A 26791-nucleotide genomic window follows, 5' to 3' on the forward strand; every position below is an offset into this window, starting at 1 on the left:
ATTTGCAGCAGTCTGTCCCTGCTCGGCAGCTGTCACATGGAACTGGGGGGAGTCTGTATGGGCACTGATGGGGCAGAAATACCCCCATAAAGAACCCACACACTCACCCAGGGCTATAGGCTCATGTAGATTCTGCACCAACTGCAACTCCCACAGCTACTTCCTGGTCTAGCGTCAAGCTCCACCCCCTTAGATTGTAAGCTCACTGGGGCAGGAACTGATGAGAATGTGATAGGGACCTTAGATTGTAAGCTCACTGGGGCAGGGGCTGATGGGAATGTGATAGGGGCCTTAGATTGTAAGCTCACTGGGGCAGGGGCTGATGGGAATGGGATAGGGGCCTTAGATTGTAAGCTCACTGGGGCAGGGGCTGATGGGAATGGGATAGGGACCTTAAATTGTAAGCTCACTGGGGCAGGGGCTGATGGGAATGGGATAGGGGCCTTAGATTGTAAGCTCACTGGGGCAGGGGCTGATGGGAATGGGATAGGGACCTTAGATTGTAAGCTCACTGGGGCAGGGGCTGATGGGAATGGGATAGGGACCTTAGATTGTAAGCTCACTGGGGCAGGGGCTGATGGGAATTGGATAGGGACCTTAGATTGTAAGCTCACTGGGGCAGGGGCTGATGGGAATGGGATAGGGACCTTAGATTGTAAGCTCACTGGGGCAGGGACTGATGGGAATGTGATAGGGACCTTAGATTGTAAGCTCACTGGGATAGGGACTGATGGGAATGGGATAGGGGCCTTAGATTGTAAGCTCACTGGGGCAGGGACTGATGGGAATGGGATAGGGACCTTAGATTGTAAGCTCACTGGGACAGGGGCTGATGGGAATGGGATAGGGACCTTAGATTGTAAGCTCACTGGGGCAGGGGCTGATGGGAATGGGCCGCACAACAGACGAAGGCACTATATATATATATAACAATAAAGCCCCCCCACACACACACACTGACCAGGGTGGGGTTTGTGCACATAACATTTATTGGCTCGGTACTGCGAGGGTTAACCCTGACCCAGTTGCGGTTGGTCGGGGGGAGCCCCCACATAGTGAGAGGAACAAACACCCCATATGGACTGTACCATGCGCTGCCGGGCTGGGGGGGTCCTATTCCCTGCACCAATACACAACCGCCCCAGCCCAAAACGATTGTCCAATAAGAAGAGCCCCAGCCGGGGGGGCAATTATTTCTTGCCAGACGGAGGGGCCGCTGCTCGTGATTGGATCGTCTGATGAACCAGATGCTCCCAGTCTGCGTCGGAAATCTGCTCCGCCCACAGCGGCACCGACAGGGAGGGGAGCGTCACCCCGGCCATCGCCTTCTTCACCAGCTCCACGTGCGCTGCAACGGCAGGAAGGGGCACACTCACCTACGGGCACTCACACATATATGGGCACTCACCTACGGGCACTCACGTATAGGGGCACTCGCGTGTATGGGCACTCACCTACGGGCACTCGTGTACAGGGGCACTCACCTACGGGCACTCGCGTACATGGGCACTCGCGTACATGGGCACTCGCGTACATGGGCACTCGCGTACATGGGCACTCGCGTACATGGGCACTCACCTACGGATACTCACGTGTAGGGGCACTCTCGTGTATGGGCACTCGCATACAGGGGCACTCGCACACAGGGGCACTCGCACACAGGGGCACTCGCATACAGGGGCACTCGCATACAGGGGCACTCGCATACAGGGGCACTCGCATACAGGGGCACTCGCATACAGGGGCACTCACCTACGGGCACTCACGTATACAGGCACTCACGTGTATGGGCACATACGGGCACTCACCCACGGATACTCACGTGTAGGGGCACTCTCGTGTATGGGCACTCACGTGTATGGGCACTCACGTGTATGGGCACTCGCATACAGGGGCACTCGCATACAGGGGCACTCGCATACAGGGGCACTCGCATACAGGGGCACTCGCATACAGGGGCACTCGCATACAGGGGCACTCGCATACAGGGGCACTCGCATACAGGGGCACTCACCTACGGGCACTCACCTACGGGCACTCACCTACGGGCACTCACGTATATGGGCACTCACGTATATGGGCACTCACCTACGGACACATACGGGCACTCACCTACGGGCACTCACGTGTAGGGGCACTCTCGTGTATGGGCACTCTCGTGTATGGGCACTCCCGTGTTTGGGCACTCCCGTACAGGGGCACTCACGTATATTGGCACTCACCTACAGGCACTCACGTATATGGGCACTCACTTACGGGCACTCACGTATATGGGCACTCACGTATATGGGCACTCACCTACGGGCACATACGGGCACTCACCTACGGATACTCACGTGTATGGGCACTCGCATACAGGGGCACTCGCATACAGGCACTCACGTATATGGGCACTCACCTACGGGCACTCACGTATATGGGCACTCACCTACAGGCACTCACGTATATGGGCACTCACGTGTATGGGCACTCACCTACGGGCACATATGGGCACTCACGTGTAGGGGCACTCGCGTACAGGGGCACTAACGTACAGGCACTCACGTATATGGGCACTCACCTACAGGCACTCACGTATATGGGCACTCACTTACGGGCACCCACGTATATGGGCACTCACCTACTGGCACTCACGTATATGGGCACTCACCTACGGGCACTTACGTATATGGGCACTCACGTGTATGGGCACAGGGAGTCCCTATCCAAGGCTTCAGCACCTACGAGGTGGTGAGGCTCCCGAGCTTAGTGAATATAGGCTGGTACTGGTGGTACTGGTACTGGTGGTACTGGTACCAACCTACTCTAGACTGGCACGGTCCCCCCTACCCTCACGGTAGCCTTCCTGTGACTTCCCATGGGTTAAGAATGAAGCCCCCGGGGAGGAACCTACATGTGTTTCCTCTGTCCCTACCAGAGGTTCTATGAAAGGTCCAAATACCTGGGTCCATAGGAATGGAGCTTGCGGCTTCCTCCCTCTCCTCCTCATCTTCACTGTCTGCTGGAGGCTCAGGAAGGTGCAGTCTCATTGCCTACGGGAGAGAGGTCACAATAACCAGACTGCTGGCCCCGCCATTCACTTTTGAGATTGGCATCAACCAGTACTGTGGGCAACTGCCAAGGGTCTCCCTGGCCAAGCCCATTCTGTAGCATCATACAGGCCCACCGAGAGGCGTGCTAGCCAATTAGAATGAAAGTGTTCAACTGTCAGAATGAGGCTCTGAGCCCACAGCCATACTTAGAACCTCAGGCTCAAGTGAGGAGGTGGGACCTATAAAACCATACTCAGAACCTCAGGCTCAAGTGGGGAGGTGGGACCTAGAAATCATACTTAGAACCTCAGGCTCAAGTGGGGAGGTGGGACCTAGAAATCATACTTAGAACCTCAGGCTCAAGTGGGGAGGTGGGACCTAGAAATCATACTTAGAACCTCAGGCTCAAGTGGGGAGGTGGGACCTAGAAATCATACTTAGAACCTGAGGCTCAAGTGAGGAGGTGGGACCTAGAAACCATACTTAGAACCTCAGGCTCAAGTGAGGAGGTGGGACCTAAAAACCATACTTAGAACCTCAGGCTCAAGTGAGGAGGTGGGACCTAGAAGCCATACTTAGAACCTCAGGCTCAAGTGAGGAGGTGGGACCAAGAAACCATACTTAGAACCTCAGGCTCAAGTGAGGAGGTGGACCTACAAACTACTACTACTCAGAGCCATTTGATGTTGTTGCCCCAGCAATATGGGATTACATGCATTGGAGCCTTTGGGGTACTGGCCCTGGGGATCTATGGGGTACTGGCCCTGGGGATCTATGGGGTACTGGCCCTGGGGATCTATGGGGTACTGGCCCTGGGGATCTATGGGGTATATAATGCCGATTGGGCAGATTCGCATCAAATGAAAGTAACAGCTTAGGGGCAATTACCTGCAGGCGCTCCTGGATGTCTCCTTCTGTCTGGGTTCCTTCTTCTGGATCCTGGTTTAGGGGCTGGTACTGATACCCACTCTGTACTTCCCCATCCTCCTCCTCTTCCTCCCCCCCACTCCACTCCACAGTGGCATCCTGGGCATCTCCCAGCTCATCGCTCTGGTTTGGGAAAACACGTTCTGGCCCCATTTTGTCTGGTAACTGCCCCTACAGAGAAAATACATTATACTGGCATCTTCCCACCCATGGGTTCCCACTCCGGGCTCTGTACTTCCCACCCATGGGTTCCCACTCCGGGCTCTGTACCTCCCACCCATGGGTTCCCACTCCGGGCTCTGTACCTCCCACCCATGGGTTCCCACTCCGGGCTCTGTACCTCCCACCCATGGGTTCCCACTCCGGGCTCTGTACCTCCCACCCATGGGTTCCCACTCCGGGCTCTGTACCTCCCACCCATGGGTTCCCACTCCGGGCTCTGTACCTCCCACCCATGGGTTCCCACTCCGGGCTCTGTACCTCCCACTCATGGGTTCCCACTCCGGGCTCTGTACCTCCCACCCATGGGTTCCCACTCCGGGCTCTGCACCTCCCACCCCTGCCCTAATGCCATATTGTGTATCTACCCCCCCCCCCGCCCCACCCCAAGGCCCATGTGCTCAATATATGCCCCCCCCCCCAGTTGTGCCTTTTCCTGCCAAGTGGAAACCCGACTCCTCCTGCCTCTATTTTAAGTGTGAGGCGCAATGGGGGGGGGGGGGGGGGGGGCAGAGGGGCCGGGGGGGGTCAGTGCGTTGGTGGGAGAAGTGGGGAAGGGAAAGACGTGAGCAGGAAGGTAAGGTCCCTTGGGTGCAAAATGCCCTTGTGTCTGTGTGTCTGTCTGTCTGTGTCTCTGTGTGTGTGTGTGTGTGTCTGTCTCTGTGTGTGTGTGTCTCTGTGTGTGTGTGTGTGTGTGTGTGTCTGTCTCTGTGTGTGTGTCTGTCTCTGTGTGTGTGTCTGTCTCTGTGTGTGTGTGTGTGTCTGTCTCTGTGTGTGTGTGTGTGTCTGTCTCTGTGTGTGTGTGTGTGTCTGTCTCTGTGTGTGTGTGTGTGTCTGTCTCTGTGTGTGTGTGTGTATCTGTCTCTGTGTGTGTGTGTGTATCTGTCTCTGTGTGTGTGTGTGTATCTGTCTCTGTGTGTGTGTATCTGTCTCTGTGTGTGTGTATCTGTCTCTGTGTGTGTGTATCTGTCTCTGTGTGTGTGTATCTGTCTCTGTGTGTGTGTATCTGTCTCTGTGTGTGTGTATCTGTCTCTGTGTGTGTCTGTCTCTGTGTGTGTCTGTCTCTGTGTGTGTCTGTCTCTGTGTGTGTCTGTCTCTGTGTGTGTCTGTCTCTGTGTGTGTCTGTCTCTGTGTGTGTCTGTCTCTGTGTGTGTCTGTCTCTGTGTGTGTCTGTCTCTGTGTGTGTCTGTCTCTGTGTGTGTCTGTCTCTGTGTGTGTCTGTCTCTCTGTGTGTGTCTGTCTCTGTCTGTCTGTGTCTCTGTGTGTGTCTGTCTCTGTCTGTCTGTGTCTCTGTGTGTGTCTGTCTCTGTCTGTCTGTGTCTCTGTGTGTGTCTGTCTCTGTCTGTCTGTGTCTCTGTGTGTGTCTGTCTCTGTCTGTCTGTGTCTCTGTGTGTGTCTGTCTCTGTCTGTCTGTGTCTCTGTGTGTGTCTGTCTCTGTCTGTCTGTGTCTCTGTGTGTGTCTGTCTCTGTCTGTCTGTGTCTCTGTGTGTGTCTGTCTCTGTCTGTCTGTGTCTCTGTGTGTGTCTGTCTCTGTCTGTCTGTGTCTCTGTGTGTGTCTGTCTCTGTCTGTCTGTGTCTCTGTGTGTGTCTGTCTGTGTCTCTGTGTGTGTCTGTCTCTGTCTGTCTGTGTCTCTGTGTGTGTCTGTCTGTGTCTCTGTGTGTGTCTGTCTGTGTCTGTCTGTGTGTCTGTCTCTGTCTGTCTGTGTCTCTGTGTGTGTCTGTCTCTGTCTGTCTGTGTCTCTGTGTGTGTCTGTCTCTGTCTGTCTGTGTCTCTGTGTGTGTCTCTGTGTGTCTGTCTGTGTCTCTGTGTGTGCCTGTCTCTGTCTGTCTGTGTCTCTGTGTGTGCCTGTCTCTGTCTGTCTGTGTCTCTGTGTGTGCCTGTCTCTGTCTGTCTGTGTCTCTGTGTGTGCCTGTCTCTGTCTGTCTGTGTCTCTGTGTGTGCCTGTCTCTGTCTGTCTGTGTCTCTGTGTGTGTCTGTCTCTGTCTGTCTGTGTCTCTGTCTCTGTCTGTCTGTGTCTCTGTGTGTGCCTGTCTCTGTCTCTGTGTGTGTCTGTCTCTGTCTCTGTGTGTGCCTGTCTCTGTCTCTGTGTGTGCCTGTCTCTGTCTCTGTGTGTGCCTGTCTCTGTCTCTGTGTGTGCCTGTCTCTGTCTCTGTGTGTGCCTGTCTCTGTCTCTGTGTGTGCCTGTCTCTGTCTGTCTGTGTCTCTGTGTGTGCCTGTCTCTGTCTGTCTGTGTCTCTGTGTGTGCCTGTCTCTGTCTGTCTGTGTCTCTGTGTGTGCCTGTCTCTGTCTGTCTGTGTCTCTGTGTGTGCCTGTCTCTGTCTGTCTGTGTCTCTGTGTGTGCCTGTCTCTGTCTGTCTGTGTCTCTGTGTGTGCCTGTCTCTGTCTGTCTGTGTCTCTGTGTGTGCCTGTCTCTGTCTGTCTGTGTCTCTGTGTGTGCCTGTCTCTGTCTGTCTGTGTCTCTGTGTGTGCCTGTCTCTGTCAAATCAAATCAAATGAGCTTTATTGGCAGGACCAAATACATTTAGCATTGCCAAAGCAGGTATAGGGTGTAATGGGTGGGGTTAGGGGGTCAGTATATGGGAATGGGGGGGAGTTTAAGGGGTGGGGATATGGGGTCAGTATATGGGGACAGGGGAAAGTCCTGTCTCTCTCAGTCTATGACAGTCAGTTATGTATTGTGCTGCCATTGTTGCTGTTGGTGCCTCTTCTCCCAGTAGGATGCGGAGTTTTCTTTTTTCTTCTATAGATGGGAAGTCTGGGATGTGATGGGACAGTCTCTGGCAGTGGGTGTCTCTCAGTGCTGAGTATTTGGGGCAGTGTAGCAGGAAGTCTGTCTGTGTCTCTCTGTGTGTGTGTCTCTGTGTGTGTCTCTGTCGGTCTGGGTCTCTGTCGGTCTGTGTCTCTGTGTGTGTCTCTGTCGGTCTGGGTCTCTGTCGGTCTGTGTCTCTGTGTGTGTCTCTGTCGGTCTGGGTCTCTGTCGGTCTGTGTCTCTGTGTGTGTGTCTGTGTCTCTGTGTGTGTGTCTGTGTCTCTGTGTGTCGGTCTGTGTCTCTGTGTGTCGGTCTGTGTCTCTGTGTGTCGGTCTGTGTCTCTGTGTGTCGGTCTGTGTCTCTGTGTGTCGGTCTGTGTCTCTGTGTGTCGGTCTGTGTCTCTGTGTGTCGGTCTGTGTCTCTGTTGTGTCGGTCTGTGTCTCTGTGTGTCGGTCTGTGTCTCTGTGTGTCGGTCTGTGTCTCTGTGTGTCGGTCTGTGTCTCTGTGTGTCGGTCTGTGTCTCTGTGTGTCGGTCTGTGTCTCTGTGTGTCGGTCTGTGTCTCTGTGTGTCGGTCTGTGTCTCTGTGTGTCGGTCTGTGTCTCTGTGTGTCGGTCTGTGTCTCTGTGTGTCGGTCTGTGTCTCTGTGTGTCGGTCTGTGTCTCTGTGTGTCGGTCTGTGTCTCTGTGTGTCGGTCTGTGTCTCTGTGTGTCGGTCTGTGTCTCTGTGTGTCGGTCATGTGTCTCTGTGTGTCGGTCTGTGTCTCTGTGTGTCGGTCTGTGTCTCTGTCGGTCTGTGTCTCTGTCGGTCTGTGTCTCTGTCGGTCTGTGTCTCTGTCGGTCTGTGTCTCTGTCGGTCTGTGTCTCTGTCGGTCTGTGTCTCTGTCGGTCTGCCTGTGTCTGTCTCTGTCTGTCTGTGTCTCTGTGTGTGTGTCTCTGTCTGTCTGTGTCTCTGTGTGTCTGTCTCTGTCTGTCTGTGTCTCTGTGTGTGTGTGTCTGTCTCTGTCTGTCTGTGTCTCTGTGTGTGTGTGTCTGTCTCTGTCTGTTCGTGTGTCTCTGTGTGTGTGTGTCTGTCTCTGTCTGTCTGTGTCTCTGTGTGTGTGTGTCTGTCTCTGTGTGTGCCTGTCTTTGTCTGTCTGTGTCTCTGTGTGTGTCTGTCTCTGTCTGTCTGTGTCTCTGTGTGTGTCTGTCTCTGTCTGTCTGTGTCTGTCTGTCTCTGTGTGTCTCTGTCTGTCTGTGTCTCTGTCTGTCTGTCTCTGTGTGTGTGTCTGTCTCTGTGTGTGTGTCTGTCTCTGTCTGTCTGTGTCTCTGTCTGTCTGTGTCTCTGTCTATCTGTGTCTCTGTCTATCTGTGTCTCTGTCTGTCTGTGTCTCTGTGTGTGTGGTCCTGTCTGTCTGTGTCTCTGTGTGTGTCTGTCTCTGTCTGTCTCGTGTCTGTGTGTGTGTCTGTGTCTGTCTCTGTCTCGTCTGTGTCTCTGTGTGTGTTGTGTGTGTCTGTTCTGTCTGTCTGTGTCTTGTGTGTGTGTCTCGTCTGTCTGTGTCTGTGTGTGTGTGTGTCTGTCTCTGTCTGTGTCTCTGTGTGTGTGTGTCTGTCTCTGTCTGTCTGTGTCTCTGTGTGTGTGTGTCTGTCTCTGTCTGTGTGTGCCTGTCTCTGTCTGTCTGTGTCTCTGTGTGTGTCTGTCTCTGTCTGTCTGTGTCTCTGTGTGTGTCTGTCTGTGTCTCTGTCTGTCTGTGTCTCTGTCTGTCTGTGTCTCTGTCTGTCTGTGTCTCTGTCTGTCTGTGTCTCTGTCTGTCTGTGTCTCTGTGTGTGTGTCTGTCTCTGTGTGTGTGTCTGTGTGTGTGTGTGTCTGTCTCTGTGTGTGTGTCTGTCTCTGTGTGTGTGTCTGTCTCTGTGTGTGTGTCTGTCTCTGTGTGTCTGTCTCTGTGTGTGTGTCTGTCTCTGTGTGTGTGTCTGTCTCTGTCTGTGTGTCTGTCTCTGTCTGGTGTGTCTGTCTCTGTGTGTGTGTCTGTCTCTGTGTGTGTGTCTGTCTCTGTGTGTGTGTCTGTCTCTGTGTGTGTGTCTGTCTCTGTGTGTGTGTCTGTGTCTCTGTCTGTCTGTGTCTGTCTCTCTCTGGGGGACACTGGAGGGGTAGGGACACTGGGAGGGGGTAGGGCACTGGGGGGGGGTATGGACACTGGGGCGTGGGGGTGTAGGGGACACTGGGGGTGGGGGTGTAGGGGACACTGGGGGTGGGGTGTAGGGAACCACTGTGGGGTGGGGGTGTAAGGGGACACTGGGGTGGTGGGGGGGGCAGGGGACACTGGGGTGGGGGGGGCAGGGGACACTGGGGTGGGGGTTGTAGGGGACACTGGGTCGGTGGGGTGTAGGGGAACACTGGGGGTGGGGGTGTAGGGGCACTGGGGTGGGGGTGTAGGGGACACTGGGGGTGGGGGTGTAGGGACACTGGGGGTGGGGGTGTAGGGACAGCTGGAGGTGGGGGTGTTAAGGGACACTGGGGGTGGGGTGTAGGGGGACACTGGGGTGGGGGTGTAGGGACACTTTTGGGGTGGATAGGTAGGGGACACTGGGGTGGGATGGGTAGGGTACACGGGGGGTGGGGGGTAGGGGGACACTGGGGGGGGGTAGGGGACACGGGGGGTGGGGGGTAGGGGACACGGGGTGGGGGTGGTGACACGGGGGGGGGGGGGCGGGTAGGGGACACTGGGGTAGTGGGGGATGTAGGGACATGCGGGGGTGGCGGGGTAGGGACAGCGGGTTGGGCGTGGGTAGGGACACGGGGGAGGTGGGGTGTAGGGACACTGGGGGGTGGGGAGGTGCACTGGGGGGGTAGGGACACTGGGGAGGTGGGGGGGTAGGGACACTGGGGGGTGGGGGGTAGGGGAACGGGTGGGGGGGTAGGGGACAGCTGGGTGGGGGTAGGGGACACTGGGGTGGGGGTGTAGGGGACACTGGGGGGTTAGCGGGACACTGGGGTAATAGGTGGGGGTTAGGGACACGGGGGGTGGGGCGGTAGGACACGGGGGTGGGGGGTAAGGGGACTACGGGGGTGGCGGGTATGGGGACACTGGGGGTGGGGGGTAGGGACACTGGGGCCCGAAGGTGGCGGGTAGGCGGACCACTGGAGTCGGTGGGGGTAGGACACTGGGGGTGGGGGTAGGGACACTGGGGTGGTGGGGGGTAGGCGGCACGGTCAGGGGGTGGGGGGTAGGGGACAACGGGGGGGTGGGGGGGGGGTTAGGACACGGGGGGCGTGGGGGGGTAGGGCCGGGCTGGGGGTAGGGGACACTGGGGTGGGGTAGGGACACTGGGGTGGGGTTGTAGGGACACTGGGGTGGGGTGTAGGGGACACTGGGGTGGGGAGGGCAGACACTGCGGGGTGGGGGTAGGGGACACGGGAGGGGTGGGGAGGTATGGGACCATCTGGGTGGGGGTGTAGGGACACTGGGACGGTTGGGGGTGTAGGACACTGGTGGTGGTGATCGTAGGGACACTGGAGGGGTGGGGGTGTAGGGAACACTGGGGTGGGGGGGTAGGGGCATGGGAGTGGGGGTAGGGGACACTGGGGGGTGGGGGGTAGGGAACACTGGGGTTGGGGGTGTAGGGACACTGGGGGTGGGGTGTAGGGGACACTGGGGTGGGGTGTAGGGGGACACTGGGTGGTGGGGGGTAGGGGACACTGAGGTGGGGGGCGGGGTTGTAGGGACACTGGGAGTGGGGGGCTGGTAGGGGGACACTGGGGTGGGGGGTGTAGGGACACTGGGGTGGGGTGTAAGGGGACACTGGGGGTGGGGTGTAGGGGACACGGGGTGGGGGGGGTAGGGGACACTGGGGTGGGGTGTAGGGGACACTTGGGGGTGGGGGGTAGGGACACTGGGGGGTGGGGGGGTAGGGACACTGGGGGTGGGGGTGTAGGGACACTGGGGTGGGGGGGTAGGGGGACACTGGGGCGGTGGGGGGGGGTAGGGCGACACTGGGGTGGGGGTAGGGACACTGGGGTAGGGGGGTAGGACACTGGGGGTGGGGTGTAGGGACACTGGGGAGGGGTAGGGACACTGGGATGGGGGGGGTGTAGGGACCTGGGTGGTGGGGAGGGTAGGGGAAACTGGGGCGGTGGGGGGTAGGGACACGGGGTGGGGGTAGGGGACATGGGGGGTGGGGGGGGTGGACATGGGTATAGTCCTGTGGGAGTGTAGGGACACTGGGGTGGGGTGTGTAGGGACACTTGGGGCGGTGGGGTGTAGGGACACTTGGTGGGGTAAGATGGTGGGATGGCGAATGTTTCGCGTTATCAAAGGCTGATGTGGGAGGTAGGGGACACTGGGGAGTGGGGGGGGTAGGGACACTGGGGTGGGGGTAGGGGACACTGGGGTGGGGGGTTAGGGGGACACTGGGGGTGGGGGGGTAGGGGACACTGGGTGGGGTAGGCGACATGAAATTGAGGGGTGGGGGGGTAGGGGACCACTGGGGGGTGGGGGGGGGGGCGGTAGGACACTGGGGGGTGGGGTAGGGGACCCACTGGGGGAGTGGGGGTAGGGGACATGGGGGGTGGGGGTACGGGACACTGGGGGGGTGGGGGGGTAGGGACACGGGTGGTGGGGGAGGACACGGGGGGACCGGATGGGGGGGCTTAGGGGACACTGGGGGTGGCGTTGGTAGGGGGACACTGGGGGGTAGGGGGGTACGGGGGACACTGGGGGTGGGGGGTAGGGGACATGGGGGTGGGGGTAGGGGACACTGGGGTGGGGGTAGGGACACTGGGGTGGGGGGGTAGGGACACTGGGGTGGTGGGGGCTAGGGACACTGGGTGGGGGGGTAGGGGACACTGGGGGGTGGGGGTAGGGGACACTGGGGGGTGGGGGGGTGGACACTGGGGGTGGGGGGGGTAGGGACACTGGGTGTGGGGGGTAGGGGACACGGGGGGAGGTGGGGGGTAGGGGACACGGGGGGTGGGGGTAGGGGACACGGGGGGTGGGGGGTAGGGGACACGGGGTGGGGGGTAGGGGACAAACCGGGGGGGGTGGGGGGTAGGACACTGGGGGGGGCATCGGGGCAGGAGGGGGTAGGCGACACGGACGGGGTAGGGGTAAGGCACGTGGGGGTGGGGGGGTAGGGACACGGGGGGTGGGGGGTAGGGGACACTGGGGGGGGTAGGGGACACGGGTTGGGGGGTAGGGACACGGGGGGTGGGGTAGGGAACACTGGGGTGGTGGGGGTATGGGACACTGGGGGGTCGGGGGGTAGGACACTGGGGTGGGGGGTAGGGACACTGGGGGTGGAGGGGTAGAGGGACACGGGGGGTGGGGGGTAGGGGACACGGTGAGTGGGGGGGTTAGGGGCACACGGTGGGGGTGGGGGTAGGGACACTGGGGTGGGGGGGGTAGGGGACCACGGGGGTGGTGGGGGTAGGGGACACTGGGGGTTGGGGGGGGTAGGGACACTGGGGTGGGGGGGGTAGGGGACACGGGGGGTGGGGGTAGGGGACATGGGTGGGGGGGTAGGGGACACTGGGGGTGGGGGGGGTAGGGGACACGGGGGGTGGGGGAGGGGGACACTGGGGTGGGGGGTAGGGACCCCACTGGGGTGGGGGGTAGGGGACACGGGGGTGGGGGGTAGGGGACACGGGGGGTGGTAGGGTAGGGGACACTGGGGGTGGGGGGGGTAGGGGCACAGTGGTAGGGGACACTGGGGGTGGGGTAGGGGACACTGGGGTAGGGGTGTAGGGACACGGGGGGGTGGGGGGTAGGGGACACTGGGGGTGGGGGGTGTAGGGGACACGGGGGAAGGTGGGGGTGGTAGGGACACTGGGGTGGGGGTGTAGGGGACACGGGGCGGGGGGTTGTAGGGGACACGGGGGGGTGGGGGGTGTAGGGGACACTGGGGTGGGTAGGGGGACACTGGGGTGGGGGTGTAGGGACACGGGGGGGGGGGGTAGGGGACACTGGGGTAGTGGGGGTGTAGGGGACACTGGGGGTGGGGGTGTAGGGGCACTGGGGGGTGTCACAGAGGAAGTTGTAGAGCTGAAGAGAAATCAGGGCGATATTGAGTTGTTACCCCCCCCAGCCTGACAGAGGGCAGCACCAGGGACCCCAGGTACAGTTCACCCCCAGACAGTGAGTATAAGGAGACGAGGAGGCGGAATTACACTTACCGACCAGTTGCCTACAGGGGAACAGGGGGACTCACTGGCACAATTCACGGCTTCCTCACCAGTGACATCATCAGGAAGCGACTGCATAAACAGGCTCTCTGCTCAGAAAGGCGCAATCTTCATTGGCTGCAGCCGGTGTCAATCACCAGTCGGTTCCATGCCACAGATAAGCGGCTGACTGGGCACCGGTTGCAGCGACACACTTTGACCATTAGTATACACTATAGGCTCGGGCATGGAACCGACTGGTGATTGACACCGGCTGTATCCAATGAGATTGCGCCTTTCTGAGCAGAGAGCCTGTTTATGCAGTCGCTTCCTGATGATGTCACTGGTGAGGAAGCCGTGAATTGTGCCAGTGAGTCCCTCCTGTTCCCCTGTAGCAACTGGTCGGTAAGTGTATTCCGCCTCCTCGTCTCCTTATACTCACTGTCTGGGGGTGCCTTGGTGCATGAATGTGGGGTCCCCTGTCTGGGCTGGGCTGCTTAGTGCTGCACACAGTGCTTATGGGACCCCTTAGTGTCATATGCACTCTCTCTAGATTGGTTGGCTCTGGTTGGATTGGTTCTGGTTGGGTGGGTTCTGGTTGGGTCGGTTCCGGTTGGATTGGGTTGGTTCCGGTTGGATTGGGTCGTTGGCTCCTGTTAAAATTGGGTCGTTGGCTCCGGTTGGGTTGGATCGGCTTGGTTCTCTTTGGATTGGGCCGTTGGCTCCGGTTGGGTTGGATTGGATTGGTTCCAGTTGGATTGTCGTTGGCTCCGGTTGGGTTGGATCGGCTTGGTTCTCTTTGGATTGGGCCGTTGGATCCGGTTTGGGTCATTGGCTCTGGTTGGATAGGGTGGTTCCGGTTGGATTGGGTCGTTGGCTTCGGTTGGATTGGGTCATTGGCTCCGGTTGGAGTGGGTCGGCTCCGGTTGGAGTGGGTCGGCTCCGGTTGGAGTGGGTCGGCGGTTGGATTGGGTCGTTGGCTTCAGTTGGAGTGGGTCGGCGCCGGTTGGATTGGGTCGTTGGCTTCAGTTGGAGTGGGTCGGCTCCGGTTGGAGTGGGTCGGCTCCGGTTGGAGTGGGTCGGCTCCGGTGGGGAGTTGGAGTGGGTCGGCTCCGGTTGGACGGCTCCGGTTGGAGTGGGTCGGTTGGATTGGGTCGTGGCTTCAGTTGAGTGGGTTGGCGCCGGTTGGTGGGTCGGCTCGGTTGGAGTGGGTCGGCTCCGGTTGGATTGGGTCGTTGGCTTCAGTTGGAGTGGGTCGGCTCCGGTTGGATTGGGTCGTTGCTTCAGTTGGATTGTGGGTCGGCTCCGGTTTGGGTCGTTGGCTTCAGTTGGAGTGGTCGGCTCCGGTTGGAGTGGGTCGGCTCCGGTTGGAGTGGGTCGGCTCCGGTTGGATTGGGTCGTTGGCTTCAGTTGGAGTGTCGGCGTCGGTTGGAGTGGGTCGGCTCCGGTTGGATTGGGTCGTTGGCTTCAGTTGGAGTGGGTCGGCGTCGGTCGGAGTGGGTCGGCGTCGGTCGGAGTGGGTCGGCGTCGGTTGGAGTGGGTCGGCTCCGGTTGGAGTGGGTCGGCTCCGTTGGAGTGGTGGCTCGGCTCCGGTTGGAGTGGGTCGGCTCCGGTTGGATTCTCATTCACATTTCTTACTGTTTGTTTCCCTGCAGTGCTGGTTCTGACTCAGCGCTTGGGCTGGTTCCCACTCTTTGCCCCACGGCCCAGTGACTCCCGGTTCTGCTTCTCTAACTGGGAAATTGTTATTGGCTGCAGCGCAGGCAGGAATTCTACTCAGTTCTACATTGAGCTTTAGTTCCCCTTTAAATGTGATTGGCTGCCAATTGCTCATATGTTTAACCCCCAACAGCTAAACCGAGCGCTAAGACTTTCCCAAAAGAAGGGAAGAAATTGCCCCCAGTTCCTTATTCTTCATTGTACTCCATTCCCCACCGGCCCCTGCCCCACTGAGCTTACAATCTAAGGTCCCTATCCCATTCCCATCAGTCCCTGCCCCAGTGAGCTTACAATCTAAGGTCCCATCCATTCCCAGGCCCCTGCCCCAGTGAGCTTACAATCTAAGGTCCCTATCCCATTTCCCATCAGCCCCTGCCCCAGTGAGCTTACAATCTAAGTCCCTATCCCATTCCCATCAGCCCTGCCCCAGTGAGTTACAATCTAAGGTCCCTATCACATTCCCATCAGTGGGGGTGGGGGTGGTAGGGGACACTGGGGGTGGGAGTGTAGGGGACACGGGGGTGGGGGGGGTAGGGGACACTGGCGGTGGGGGTGTAGGGGACACTGGGGGTGGGGGTGTAGGGGACACTGGGGGGGTGTCACAGAGGAAGTTGTAGAGCTGAAGAGAAATCAGGGCGATATTGAGTTGTTACCCCCCCCCAGCCTGACAGAGGCAGCACCCAGGGACCCCAGGTACAGTTCACCCCCAGACAGTGAGTATAAGGAGACGAGGAGGCGGAATACACTTACCGACCAGTTGCTACAGGGGAACAGGAGGGACTCACTGGCACAATTCACGGCTTCCTCACCAGTGACATCATCAGGAAGCGACTGCATAAACAGGCTCTCTGCTCAGAAAGGCGCAATCTCATTGGCTGCAGCCGGTGTCAATCACCAGTCGGTTCCATGCCTACAGATAAGCGGCTGACTGGGCACCGGTTGCAGCGACACACTTTGACCATTAGTATACACTATAGGCTCGGGCATGGAACCGACTGGTGATTGACACCGGCTGTATCCAATGAGATTGCGCCTTTCTGAGCAGAGAGCCTGTTTATGCAGTCGCTTCCTGATGATGTCACTGGTGAGGAAGCCGTGAATTGTGCCAGTGAGTCCCTCCTGTTCCCCTGTAGCAACTGGTCGGTAAGTGTATTCCGCCTCCTCGTCTCCTTATACTCACTGTCTGGGGGTGCCTTGGTGCATGAATGTGGGGGTCCCCTGTCTGGGCTGGGCTGCTTAGTGCTGCACACAGTGCTTATGGGACCCCTTAGTGTCATATGCACTCTCTCTAGATTGGGTTGGCTCTGGTTGGATTGGTTCTGGTTGGGTTGGTTCTGGTTGGGTCGGTTCCGGTTGGATTGGGTTGGTTCCGGTTGGATTGGGTCGTTGGCTCCTGTTAAATTGGGTCGTTGGCTCCGGTTGGGTTGGATCGGCTTGGTTCTCTTTGGATTGGGCCGTTGGCTCCGGTTGGGTTGGATTGGATTGGTTCCAGTTGGATTGGGTCGTTGGCTCCGGTTGGGTTGGATCGGCTTGGTTCTCTTTGGATTGGGCCGTTGGATCCGGTTGGGTCATTGGCTCTGGTTGGATAGGGTTGGTTCCGGTTGGATTGGGTCGTTGGCTCCGGTTGGATTGGGTCATTGGCTCCGGTTGGAGTGGGTCGGCTCCGGTTGGAGTGGGTCGGCTCCGGTTGGAGTGGGTCGGCTCCGGTTGGATTGGGTCGTTGGCTTCAGTTGGAGTGGGTCGGCGCCGGTTGGATTGGGTCGTTGGCTTCAGTTGGAGTGGGTCGGCTCCGGTTGGAGTGGGTCGGCTCCGGTTGGAGTGGGTCGGCTCCGGTTGGATTGGGTCGTTGGCTTCAGTTGGAGTGGGTCGGCTCCGGTTGGAGTGGGTCGGCTCCGGTTGGAGTGGGTCGGCTCCGGTTGGATTGGGTCGTTGGCTTCAGTTGAGTGGGTTGGCGCCGGTTGGAGTGGGTCGGCCTCCGGTTGGAGTGGGTCGGCTCCGGTTGGATTGGGTCGTTGGCTTCAGTTGGAGTGGGTCGGCTCCGGTTGGATTGGGTCGTTGGCTTCAGTTGGAGTGGGTCGGCTCCGGTTGGATTGGGTCGTTGGCTTCAGTTGGAGTGGGTCGGCTCCGGTTGGATTGGGTCGTTGGCTTCAGTTGGAGTGGGTCGGCTCCGGTTGGAGTGGGTCGGCTCCGGTTGGAGTGGGTCGGCTCCGGTTGGATTGGGTCGTTGGCTTCAGTTGGAGTGGGTCGGCGTCGGTTGGAGTGGGTCGGCTCCGGTTGGATTGGGTCGTTGGCTTCAGTTGGAGTGGGTCGGCGTCGGTCGGAGTGGGTCGGCGTCGGTCGGAGTGGGTCGGCGTCGGTTGGAGTGGGTCGGCTCCGGTTGGAGTGGGTCGGCTCCGGTTGGAGTGGGTCGGCTCCGGTTGGAGTGGGTCGGCTCCGGTTGGAGTGGGTCGGCTCCGGTTGGATTCTCATTCACATTTCTTACTGTTTGTTTCCCTGCAGTGCTGGTTCTGACTCAGCGCTTGGGCTGGTTCCCACTCTTTGCCCCACGGCCCAGTGACTCCCGGTTCTGCTTCTCTAACTGGGAAATTGTTATTGGCTGCAGCGCAGGCAGGAATTCTACTCAGTTCTACATTGAGCTTTAGTTCCCCTTTAAATGTGATTGGCTGCCAATTGCTCATATGTTTAACCCCCAACAGCTAAACCGAGCGCTAAGACTTTCCCAAAAGAAGGGAAGAAATTGCCCCCAGTTCCTTATTCTTCATTGTACTCCATTCCCACCGGCCCCTGCCCCACTGAGCTTACAATCTAAGGTCCCTATCCCATTCCCATCAGTCCCTGCCCCAGTGAGCTTACAATCTAAGGTCCCTATCCCATTCCCACCGGCCCCTGCCCCAGTGAGCTTACAATCTAAGGTCCCTATCCCATTCCCATCAGCCCCTGCCCCGGTGAGCTTACAATCTCAGGTCCCTATCCCATTCCCATCAGTCCCTGCCCCAGTGAGCTTACAATCTAAGGTCCCTATCCCATTCCCATCAGCCCCTGCCCCAGTGAGCTTACAATCTAAGGTCCCTATCCCATGCCCATCAGTCCCTGCCCCAGTGAGCTTACAATCTAAGGTCCCTATCCCATTCCCATCAGCCCCTGCCCCAGTGAGCTTACAATCTAAGGTCCCTATCCCATTCCCATCAGCCCCTGCCCCAGTGAGCTTACAATCTAAGGTCCCTATCACATTCCCATCAGGCCCTGTGATATGTCAGTGAGGGTGAGAGGGTTGCTGGGCCAGAGTAGCAGTGACCAATGGGGTGCATAGGAGAGGTGTGGGGCAGGGGGGGCTCGGGGTTAAGGCTCGGGGGGCTCAGATACTCACTCAGAGTCTGGTTTCCTGGTAATATGTTAATATTTTTCCTTTCACAGCATCATTTGGTGAGATTTGCAGGGCCCCCCCTTTCCCAGGTATGCGGTGGGGGGATGCCGCGGTGGACGGTGCATCTAGAGGGGGGTCCACGAAGAGTGAATCATGCTGCAGTCGCTGTGGGAGTCGGGGTCTTCTCCTTCGGTGGTTACTGCTCTGGGGAGGACTACGAGACCCTCAGGCAAATCGATGTACATGTGTTCAACACAGGTAGGGCTGTTCCTGCTGAATTGTGCTTAGTACAGGGGAATCCCTATGTGTCATAGTTTTATGGTATCTCTCTGTACAGGCTATGAGCAAACTTAGGGGGCTGTTCCTGCTGAATTGTGCTTAGTACAGGGGAATCCCTATGTGCCATAGTTTTATGGTATCTCTCTGTACAGGCTATGAGCAAACTTAGGGGGCTGTTCCTGCTGAATTGTGCTTAGTACAGGGGAATCCCTATGTGCCATAGTTTTATGGTATCTCTCTGTACAGGCTATGAGCAAACTTAGGGGGCTGTTCCTGCTGAATTGTGCTTAGTACAGGGGAATCCCTATGTGCCATAGTTTTATGGTATCTCTCTGTACAGGCTATGAGCAAACTTAGGGGGCTGTTCCTGCTGAATTGTGCTTAGTACAGGGGAATCCCTATGTGCCATAGTTTTATGGTATCTCTCTGTACAGGCTATGGGCAAACTTAGGGGGCTGTTCCTGCTGAATTGTGCTTAGTACAGGGGAATCCCTATGTGTCATAGTTTTATGGTATCTCTCTGTACAGGCTATGAGCAAACTTAGGGGGCTGTTCCTGCTGAATTGTGCTTAGTACAGGGGAATCCCTATGTGCCATAGTTTTATGGTATCTCTCTGTACAGGCTATGAGCAAACTTAGGGGGCTGTTCCTGCTGAATTGTGCTTAGTACAGGGGAATCCCTATGTGCCATATTTCTTGGGGTGGGGGGCAGAAAATGAATGTATTTGCCCTTTCTGATACCAGTGTATATTCTCCCCCCTGACCCAGTGTCGCTGCGCTGGCGGAAACTCCCCCCCTCGTCCTGTGCTCCGTCCAACGTCCCCTACATGCGATACGGACACACGGCGGTTCTGATCGATGACATCATCTATATCTGGGGGGGGCGCAATGACACCGAGGGGGCTTGTAATGTCCTCTACACCTTCCACACAGGTGAGACATCAGGGGGGCCGGGGGGTATGTGTCTCCCCCCTCGGGAACATCAGGGGGGCCGGGGGGTATGTGTCTCCCCCCTCGGGAACATCAGGGGGGCCGGGGGGTATGTGTCTCCCCCCTCGGGAACATGAGGGGGCCGGGGGGTATGTGTCTCCCCCCTCGGGAACATCAGGGGGGCCGGGGGGGTATGTGTCTCCCCCCTCGGAACATCAGGGGGGCCGGGGGGTATGTGTCTCCCCCCTCGGGAACATCAGGGGGGCCGGGGGGTATGTGTCTCCCCCCTCGGGAACATCAGGGGGGCCGGGGGGTATGTGTCTCCCCCCTCGGGAACATCAGGGGGGCCGGGGGGTATGTGTCTCCCCCCTCGGGAACATGAGGGGGGCCGGGGGGTATGTGTCTCCCCCCTCGGGAACATCAGGGGGGCCGGGGGGTATGTGTCTCCCCCCTCGGGAACATCAGGGGGGCCGGGGGGTAGTTCCTATCTGCCCCAGAGTAATGGGCTTTTTCCTTATTTCAGGGACCCACCAGTGGGCAACTCCCCGCGTGACTGGGCAGATCCCCGGGGCCCGAGACGGACACTCCGCCTGTGTCTATGAGAGGACGATGTACATATTCGGGGGATATGAGCAGCTGGTAAGGGGGGGCCCTATGGGAAGGGAAGAATGGGGGGGCCCTATGGGAAGGGAAGAATGGGGGGGCCCGTATGGGAAGGGAATGGGGGGCCGTATGGGAAGGGAATGGGGGGGCTCTGGGCGCCCCACTTACTACACACCCTCCCTTTTGTATTGGAACCAAGATGGCTGATGTTCTGGGCTGTGTGATGGGCGGGGCCTGGTTGGATGCTTATTGGGGGCGGGACCTATGCCCTGCGAGGTACAGCACATTAATGTGGGCAACAAACCAGCTAAAATGGGCAATAGCCGGCCGTGTATGGGGCTGCCGTACATAACTATAGTGTGAGAGGTACCGGCCCCAGGGCCACTGATCAGATCTGTGTGATTGGGCCTTACTAATACCCGCCCCCTCAGTAATACCCTGCCCCCAGTAACACCCCAACTCTATAGCTTCTCTAACGTTTCTCCTTTCTTAGAATAAAGCTTTTCATTAAAGGAACAGTTCCCCTTTAAGAGTAAAAGTGGGGGGAATAGAGAGGCTGCGCCAAATGGTTCCAGGGGAGTCAGTGAGCCTAAACGGGCATCTGTCAAGGGTGCTTTGACCCACATTGTAAATACAGAGGGCCAAGGTCAGACCCCTGCGGTACCCCCCTAACAACACTGGTCCAATCAGAAACTGTTCTATTAACCCCCCCCCCATCCTTCAGCCAAGTCTCTATCCAAGTCCAACTCGGCTTCTCTTCCCCACAGGCCGACTGTTTCTCCAATGAGATCCATAAACTGGACACCAGAACCATGAACTGGGCCTTAGTGAGAGCCAAGGTAAGTGCCCCCCTGTCAGCCCCCCCATTATACCCATGAACTGGGCCTTAGTGAGAGCCAAGGTAAGTGCCCCCCTGTCAGCCCCCCCATTATACCCATGAACTGGGCCTTAGTGAGAGCCAAGGTAAGTGCCCCCCTGTCAGCCCCCCCATTATACCCATGAACTGGGCCTTAGTGAGAGCCAAGGTAAGTGCCCCCCTGTCAGCCCCCCCATTATATCCATGAACTGGGCCTTAGTGAGAGCCAAGGTAAGTGCCCCCCCTGTCAGCCCCCCCATTATATCCATGAACTGGGCCTTAGTGAGAGCCAAGGTAAGTGCCCCCCTGTCAGCCCCCCCCATTATACCCATGAACTGGGCCTTAGTGAGAGCCAAGGTAAGTGCCCCCCTGTCAGCCCCCCCATTATATCCCCCGGGTCCCATTGATCTCCATCCTAGGGCCTACTAGTTGCACCTTCTCCCCCCCCCCCCCCCCATTGCTGCCGTTAATGGTCTCACCCTTTCTCTGATTAGTTGGGTTCCCCCCTATAGGGCAGCGCCGCCCGCTGGAGAGACTTTCACTCGGCCACAGTAATCGGCAGCCGGATGTTTGTGTTTGGGGGCCGGGCCGACCGGGCGGGGCCCTTCCACTCCAACAACGAGATTTACTGCAATCAGATCCGCGTGTTCGACCTCCAGATTGAGACTTGGCTGGACCCCCCCAAAAGCACCAACCCCCCCGAAGGGAGGCGGAGCCACTCAGCCTGTGAGTCTTTGTGTGAGAGCCTGTGCCCCCCCCCCGTTGTGTGAGAGCCTGTGCCCCCCCCTTTGTGTGAGAGCCTGTGCCCCCCCCCTTTGTGTGAGAGCCTGTGCCCCCCCCGTTGTGTGAGAGCCTGTGCCCCCCCTTTGTGTGAGAGCCTGTGCCCCCCCCCTTTGTGTGAGAGCCTGTGCCCCCCCCTTTGTGTGAGAGCCTGTGCCCCCCCCTTTGTGTGAGAGCCTGTGCCCCCCCCCGTTGTGTGAGAGCCTGTGCCCCCCCCTTTCTGTGAGAGCCTGTGCCCCCCCGTGACACTGTGCTTGTGAGAGTGCACCCCAGTTTGTGGGTGTGGGGGTGTTGGGGCCGGTGGGGGTGACAGTGCTGTTCCTGTTGCAGTTCCGTACCAGGGGGGGCTCTACGTGTTCGGCGGATACAACGCTCGACTCAATCGCCACTTTCAGGACCTTTGGAAATTCACACCAGGTACCGACTGTGTCTCCCCCCTCCTCCCCTTATATGGCACTGCCTACCCATAATCCCTCAGCCCACCCATAATCCCTCAGCCCACCCATAATCCCTCAGCCCACCCATAATCCCTCATCCTAACCATAATCCCTCAGCCTACCCATAATCCCTCAGCCTACCCATAATCCCTCAGCCTACCCATAATCCCCCTGTCCCAGCGCTGCCTCAGCCTACCCATAATCCCCCAGCCTACCCATAATCCCCCAGCCTACCCATAATCCCCCAGCCTACCCATAATCCCCCTGTCCCAGCGCTGCCTCAGCCTACCCATAATCCCTCAGCCTACCCATAATCCCTCAGCCTACCCATAATCCCTCAGACCACCCATAATCCCTCAGACCACCCATAATCCCCCTGTCCCAGCGCTGCCTCAGCCTACCCATAATCCCTCAGACCACCCATAATCCCTCAGACCACCCATAATCCCCCTGTCCCAGCACTCCCTCAGCCTACCCATAATCCCTCAGCCTACCCATAATCCCTCAGCCCACCCATAATCCCCCTGTCCCAGCGCTGCCTCAGCCTACCCATAATCCCTCAGACCACCCATAATCCCCCTGTCCCAGCGCTGCCTCAGCCTACCCATAATCCCTCAGACCACCCATAATCCCTCAGCCTACCCATAATCCCCCTGTCCCAGCGCTGCCCATATACAGTGCCACAGTTCCTTACTGTAGCAGGGAGGAGGCTGCAGGGGCTGGGGGCGTGGCTATACTGGCTCTAATGACCAATGGGAGTAGCGTCTCCGGGCAGGTTACTAAGCACAGCAGGTTAATATACATATCCCAGGCTGGAGCGGCCATTTTAGGAACTAACTCCGTGCTCCTCCCTAATGCCGCGCCCCTATAATACCGCCCCTTGTGTAGGGGTGCCCCCCAACCATAAAGTTATTCCCAAAACCGTCGGAAATATGTGTTTTCCCATAATCATAGGCGACCCCTGTGAAATCCGGCCCACAGGTTTGGAACCGCTGAACTAAATATTCCCCCCCCATTTAACCCTTGAGCTGTGCCCCAGTACTCACTTTATTTCTACCCAGAGTCCGGCCAATGGCAGCGAGTGGAAGTGCAGGGCAAAGGCCCGTGTGCGAGGCGCAGGCAGTGCTGCTGTGTGCTGGGGGACAAGATCCTTCTCTTTGGGGGCACTAGGTAAGTGATGGGGCAACAGGGTGGGTAAGTGATGGGGGGCAGTAGTGAAGGGGGTGTGGGGGTTATGGGATAGGGGCTGAGGGGTATGGGGGGGTTATGGGATAGGGGCTGAGGGGTATGGGATAGGGGCTGAGGGGTAACAGTGGGGGTTATGGGGCTTGACCTGCCTGTTTCTGGCCCCCCAGCCCTTCCCAGGATCAGGACCTGCAGGACGAGTTCTACTTGATGGATCATTCGGACCTGTACATTCTGGACTTCAGTAAGTTCTACTCGGGGTTCTGTTAAAGGGGAAGCTGACCCTCAGGTAACGTTGCTGCTGTACTTACAGGTCCCAGTCTGAAGACGCTGTGCAAATTAGCCGTGTTGCACTACAATCTCGACCAATCGTGTTTGCCCCATGACATCAGGTGAGCAATACTGTGCCAGGGCCACGGGGCCCCTCTCTCGCTGACTGTGCCACGGGGCCCCCCTCTCTCTCTCGCTGACTGTGCCACGGGGCCCCCCTCTCTCTCTCGCTGACTGTGCCACGGGGCCCCTCTCTCTCTCGCTGACTGTGCCACGGGGCCCCCCTCTCTCTCTCGCTGACTGTGCCACGGGGCCCCCCTCTCTCTCTCGCTGACTGTGCCACGGGGCCCCTCTCTCTCGCTGACTGTGCCACGGGGCCCCCCTCTCTCTCTCGCTGACTGTGCCACGGGGCCCCCCTCTCTCTCTCGCTGACTGTGCCACGGGGCCCCCCTCTCTCTCTCGCTGACTGTGCCACGGGGCCCCTCTCTCTCTCTCGCTGACTGTGCCACGGGGCCCCTCTCTCTCTCTCGCTGACTGTGCCACGGGGCCCCTCTCTCTCGCTGACTGTGCCACGGGGCCCCTCTCTCTCTCTCGCTGACTGTGCCACGGGGCCCCTCTCTCTCTCTCGCTGACTGTGCCACGGGGCCCCTCTCTCTCGCTGACTGTGCCACGGGGCCCCTCTCTCTCGCTGACTGTGCCACGGGGCCCCTCTCTCTCGCTGACTGTGTCACGGGGCCCCTCTCTCTCGCTGACTGTGTCACGGGGCCCCTCTCTCTCGCTGACTGTGCCCATTCTCTCCTACAGGTGGGAGCTCTCGGCAATGACAACAAACAGTAATATCAGCCGGCCCCTGCTCTCCTCCCACGGATAGAACTGCCCCCAGTCACATGATCTTCTCTACTTCTGCCAGATTGGACAGTAATCTCTCGGTCTGACCTATCACACGCAACAATGTCTTTAGCCCACAAATATGCACCGCCATGGTCTGCGCACCCCGAGATCTGCTACAACACAAGCACCAACAGGGGTACAGCTCGGGCCCTAACAAACTATTCAATACGACACAGGGGCCCCGACTGAGAACTTGGCTCCTCGTGTCCCTAATCCCACGGCGCTCACCGACTGATGGATGTACAACCCCCAGCCAATCGGAAGCAGCGCAGAAGGGAAACAAGATGGCACCCCCTTTGTTCTGCACAGGAGCAACATACAGCGCTCACTTGTACCCCAATACTGACTCCTCTGCCAACATGTGCACCCCCCTCTGTAACTCACTCACGTGTCAATAAATTGTCAGACTGGCACCGTGTGTGTGCGAGTGTGTGTGCCCCCCAATGTTCTGCCCCTCAGATTGACCCAAACGGCTAATAACCCCCCCCAGCTGAACTGGTTCCCATAACCTGACTACCCTTACAGTAAGGAACCCCTTCCTATGCTGATGGTTAGATCCCCTTTCCTCCCTACCCCCAATGAATCACTCATTCCCCCTCTCTGGGTAGGGAACCCCATAACCTGACTGCCCTTACAGTAAGGAACCCCTCCCTATGCTGATGGTGAGATCCCCTTTCCTCCTCACCCCCAATAAATCACTCATTCCCCCTCTCTGGGTAGGGAACCCCATAACCTGACTGCCCTTACAGTAAGGAACCCCTTCCTATGCTGATGGTGAGATCTCCTTTCCTCCCCACCAATACATCTGGAATGTTTGGGTTTGTTACATACAATCCCTACGGCTGGAATACACACTACATTGTTACCGACCCGACCGGACTCGCCATTTAGGCACCGACCCAACCGGATTCGCTATTTACAGAGGCACCGACCGGACTCGCTATTTACAGAGGCACCGACCCGACCGGACTCGCCATTTAGGCACCGACTGGACTCGCCATTTAGGCACCGACCCGACCGGACTCGCCATTTAGGCACCGACCCAACCGGATTCACTATTTACAGAGGCACCGACCGGACTCGTTATTTACAGAGGCACCGACCCGACCGGACTCGCCATTTAGGCACCGACCCGACCGGACTCGGCATTTAGGCACCGACCCGACCGGACTCGCCATTTAGGCACCGACCCGACCGGACTCGCCATTTAGGCACCGACCGGACTCGCTATTTACAGAGGCACCGACCCGACCGAACTCGCTATTTACAGAGGCACCGACCCGACCGGACTCGCTATTTACAGAGGCACCGACCCGACCGGACTCGCTATTTACAGAGGCACCGACCCGACCGGGCTCGCTATTTACAGAGGCACCGACCCGACCGGACTCGCTATTTACAGAGGCACCGACCCGACCGGACTCGCTATTTACAGAGGCACCGACCCGACCGGACTCGCTATTTACAGAGGCACCGACCCGACCGGATTCGCTATTTACAGAGGCACCGACCCGCCATTTAGACACCGACTGGACTCGCCATTTAGGCACCGACCGGACTCGCCATTTAGGCACCGACCCAACCGGACTCACTAGCAGCAGTTTGGGGGTCTCTGATATAAGATTCCTGTACCTCATAAAATCATTTCTATATTCAATGCTAAGGGGCCCCTCTGGAACCAACATGGCCGCCCCCCCATAGAGGCACATGGGGATCAGATAGGCAAACACCTTACAATGATACACGGGCAGCGTCAGCATCATTTGTGGGTCACAGAGTCTAACACAGGGGTCCCCCATCATTACCCATGAGCAACATTTAAATATAACAACCAGTTGGGGAGCAACACAGGCATGAAGAGAAGGTCCAAAGGGGAGAACCAGTCAGGACTGTGATTGGTTATTTGGGAGCCCAATGGGGAGCGGCAGGACAGGCTCCAATACACAGGAGATGTTTGGGCCTCACTGAGCCCTTTATGAAGCTTTATGTGAGGCCTGAGACACTGTATATTGAGGCCCCAGAGTACAGTCGTGGCCAAAAGTTTTGAGAATTATATAAATATTGGAAATTGGAAAAGTTGCTGCTTAAGTTTTTATAATAGCAATTTGCATATACCCCCGAATGTTATGGGGATCAGATGAATTGCCCTTCTGGGCCGGGAAAATGAACTTCATCCCAAACAAACCTTCCCACTGCATCTCACTGCTGTCATTAAAGGGCCCGCTGAGATCATTTCATTGTCTTGTTAACTCAGGGGAGAATGTTGGGGAACACAAGGCTGGAGGTCGTTATGGCTGATTGGGTTACAATGGCAGACTTGTTAAAAGGAGGGTGATGCTTGAAATCATTGTTCTTCCATTGTTACCATGGTGACCGGCAAAGAAACGCGTGCAGCCGTCATTGCGTTGCATAAAAA

At 58.0% G+C, this 26791-nt stretch overlaps 2 protein-coding genes across 7 annotated transcripts; one reads left to right on the forward strand and one right to left on the reverse strand.

Annotated features, from left to right (window-relative positions):
- Positions 1 to 968: 968 nt before the first annotated feature.
- mea1 (male-enhanced antigen 1) lies at positions 969 to 15633 on the reverse strand. Of its 3 annotated transcripts, none has more exons than XM_031901501.1 (4): positions 15531 to 15633; positions 3921 to 4130; positions 2942 to 3032; positions 971 to 1348 (listed from the first exon to the last, which is right to left on the reverse strand). In XM_031901501.1, exons 1-4 carry the CDS (start codon positions 15615 to 15617, stop codon positions 1191 to 1193), a joined length of 546 nt encoding a protein of 181 aa, XP_031757361.1. In that variant the 5' UTR covers positions 15618 to 15633; the 3' UTR covers positions 971 to 1190. The 3 variants fall into 3 exon arrangements, with proteins under 3 accessions (NP_001120030.1, XP_031757361.1, XP_031757362.1); XM_031901502.1 differs by lacking the exon at positions 15531 to 15633 and adding an exon at positions 13074 to 13166; NM_001126558.2 differs by lacking the exon at positions 15531 to 15633 and having other exon boundaries at positions 969 to 1348; positions 3921 to 4131.
- klhdc3 (kelch domain containing 3) lies at positions 4699 to 24788 on the forward strand. 4 transcript variants are annotated; one of them, XM_031901506.1, is made up of 11 exons: positions 4699 to 4755; positions 18195 to 18402; positions 19192 to 19356; positions 19877 to 19992; positions 20724 to 20795; positions 21325 to 21538; positions 21923 to 22009; positions 23091 to 23199; positions 23385 to 23458; positions 23528 to 23606; positions 24289 to 24788. In XM_031901506.1, exons 2-11 carry the CDS (start codon positions 18249 to 18251, stop codon positions 24353 to 24355), a joined length of 1137 nt encoding a protein of 378 aa, XP_031757366.1. In that variant the 5' UTR covers positions 4699 to 4755; positions 18195 to 18248; the 3' UTR covers positions 24356 to 24788. The 4 variants fall into 4 exon arrangements, with proteins under 4 accessions (XP_031757366.1, XP_031757365.1, XP_031757364.1 ...); XM_031901505.1 differs by lacking the exon at positions 4699 to 4755 and adding an exon at positions 13262 to 13466; XM_031901504.1 differs by lacking the exon at positions 4699 to 4755 and adding an exon at positions 15813 to 15923.
- The last annotated feature ends 2003 nt before the right edge of the window (positions 24789 to 26791 follow it).

The sequence above is a fragment of the Xenopus tropicalis genome, chromosome 5, assembly GCF_000004195.4.
Source record: "Xenopus tropicalis strain Nigerian chromosome 5, UCB_Xtro_10.0, whole genome shotgun sequence".
NCBI classification, from domain to species: domain Eukaryota; kingdom Metazoa; phylum Chordata; class Amphibia; order Anura; family Pipidae; genus Xenopus; species Xenopus tropicalis.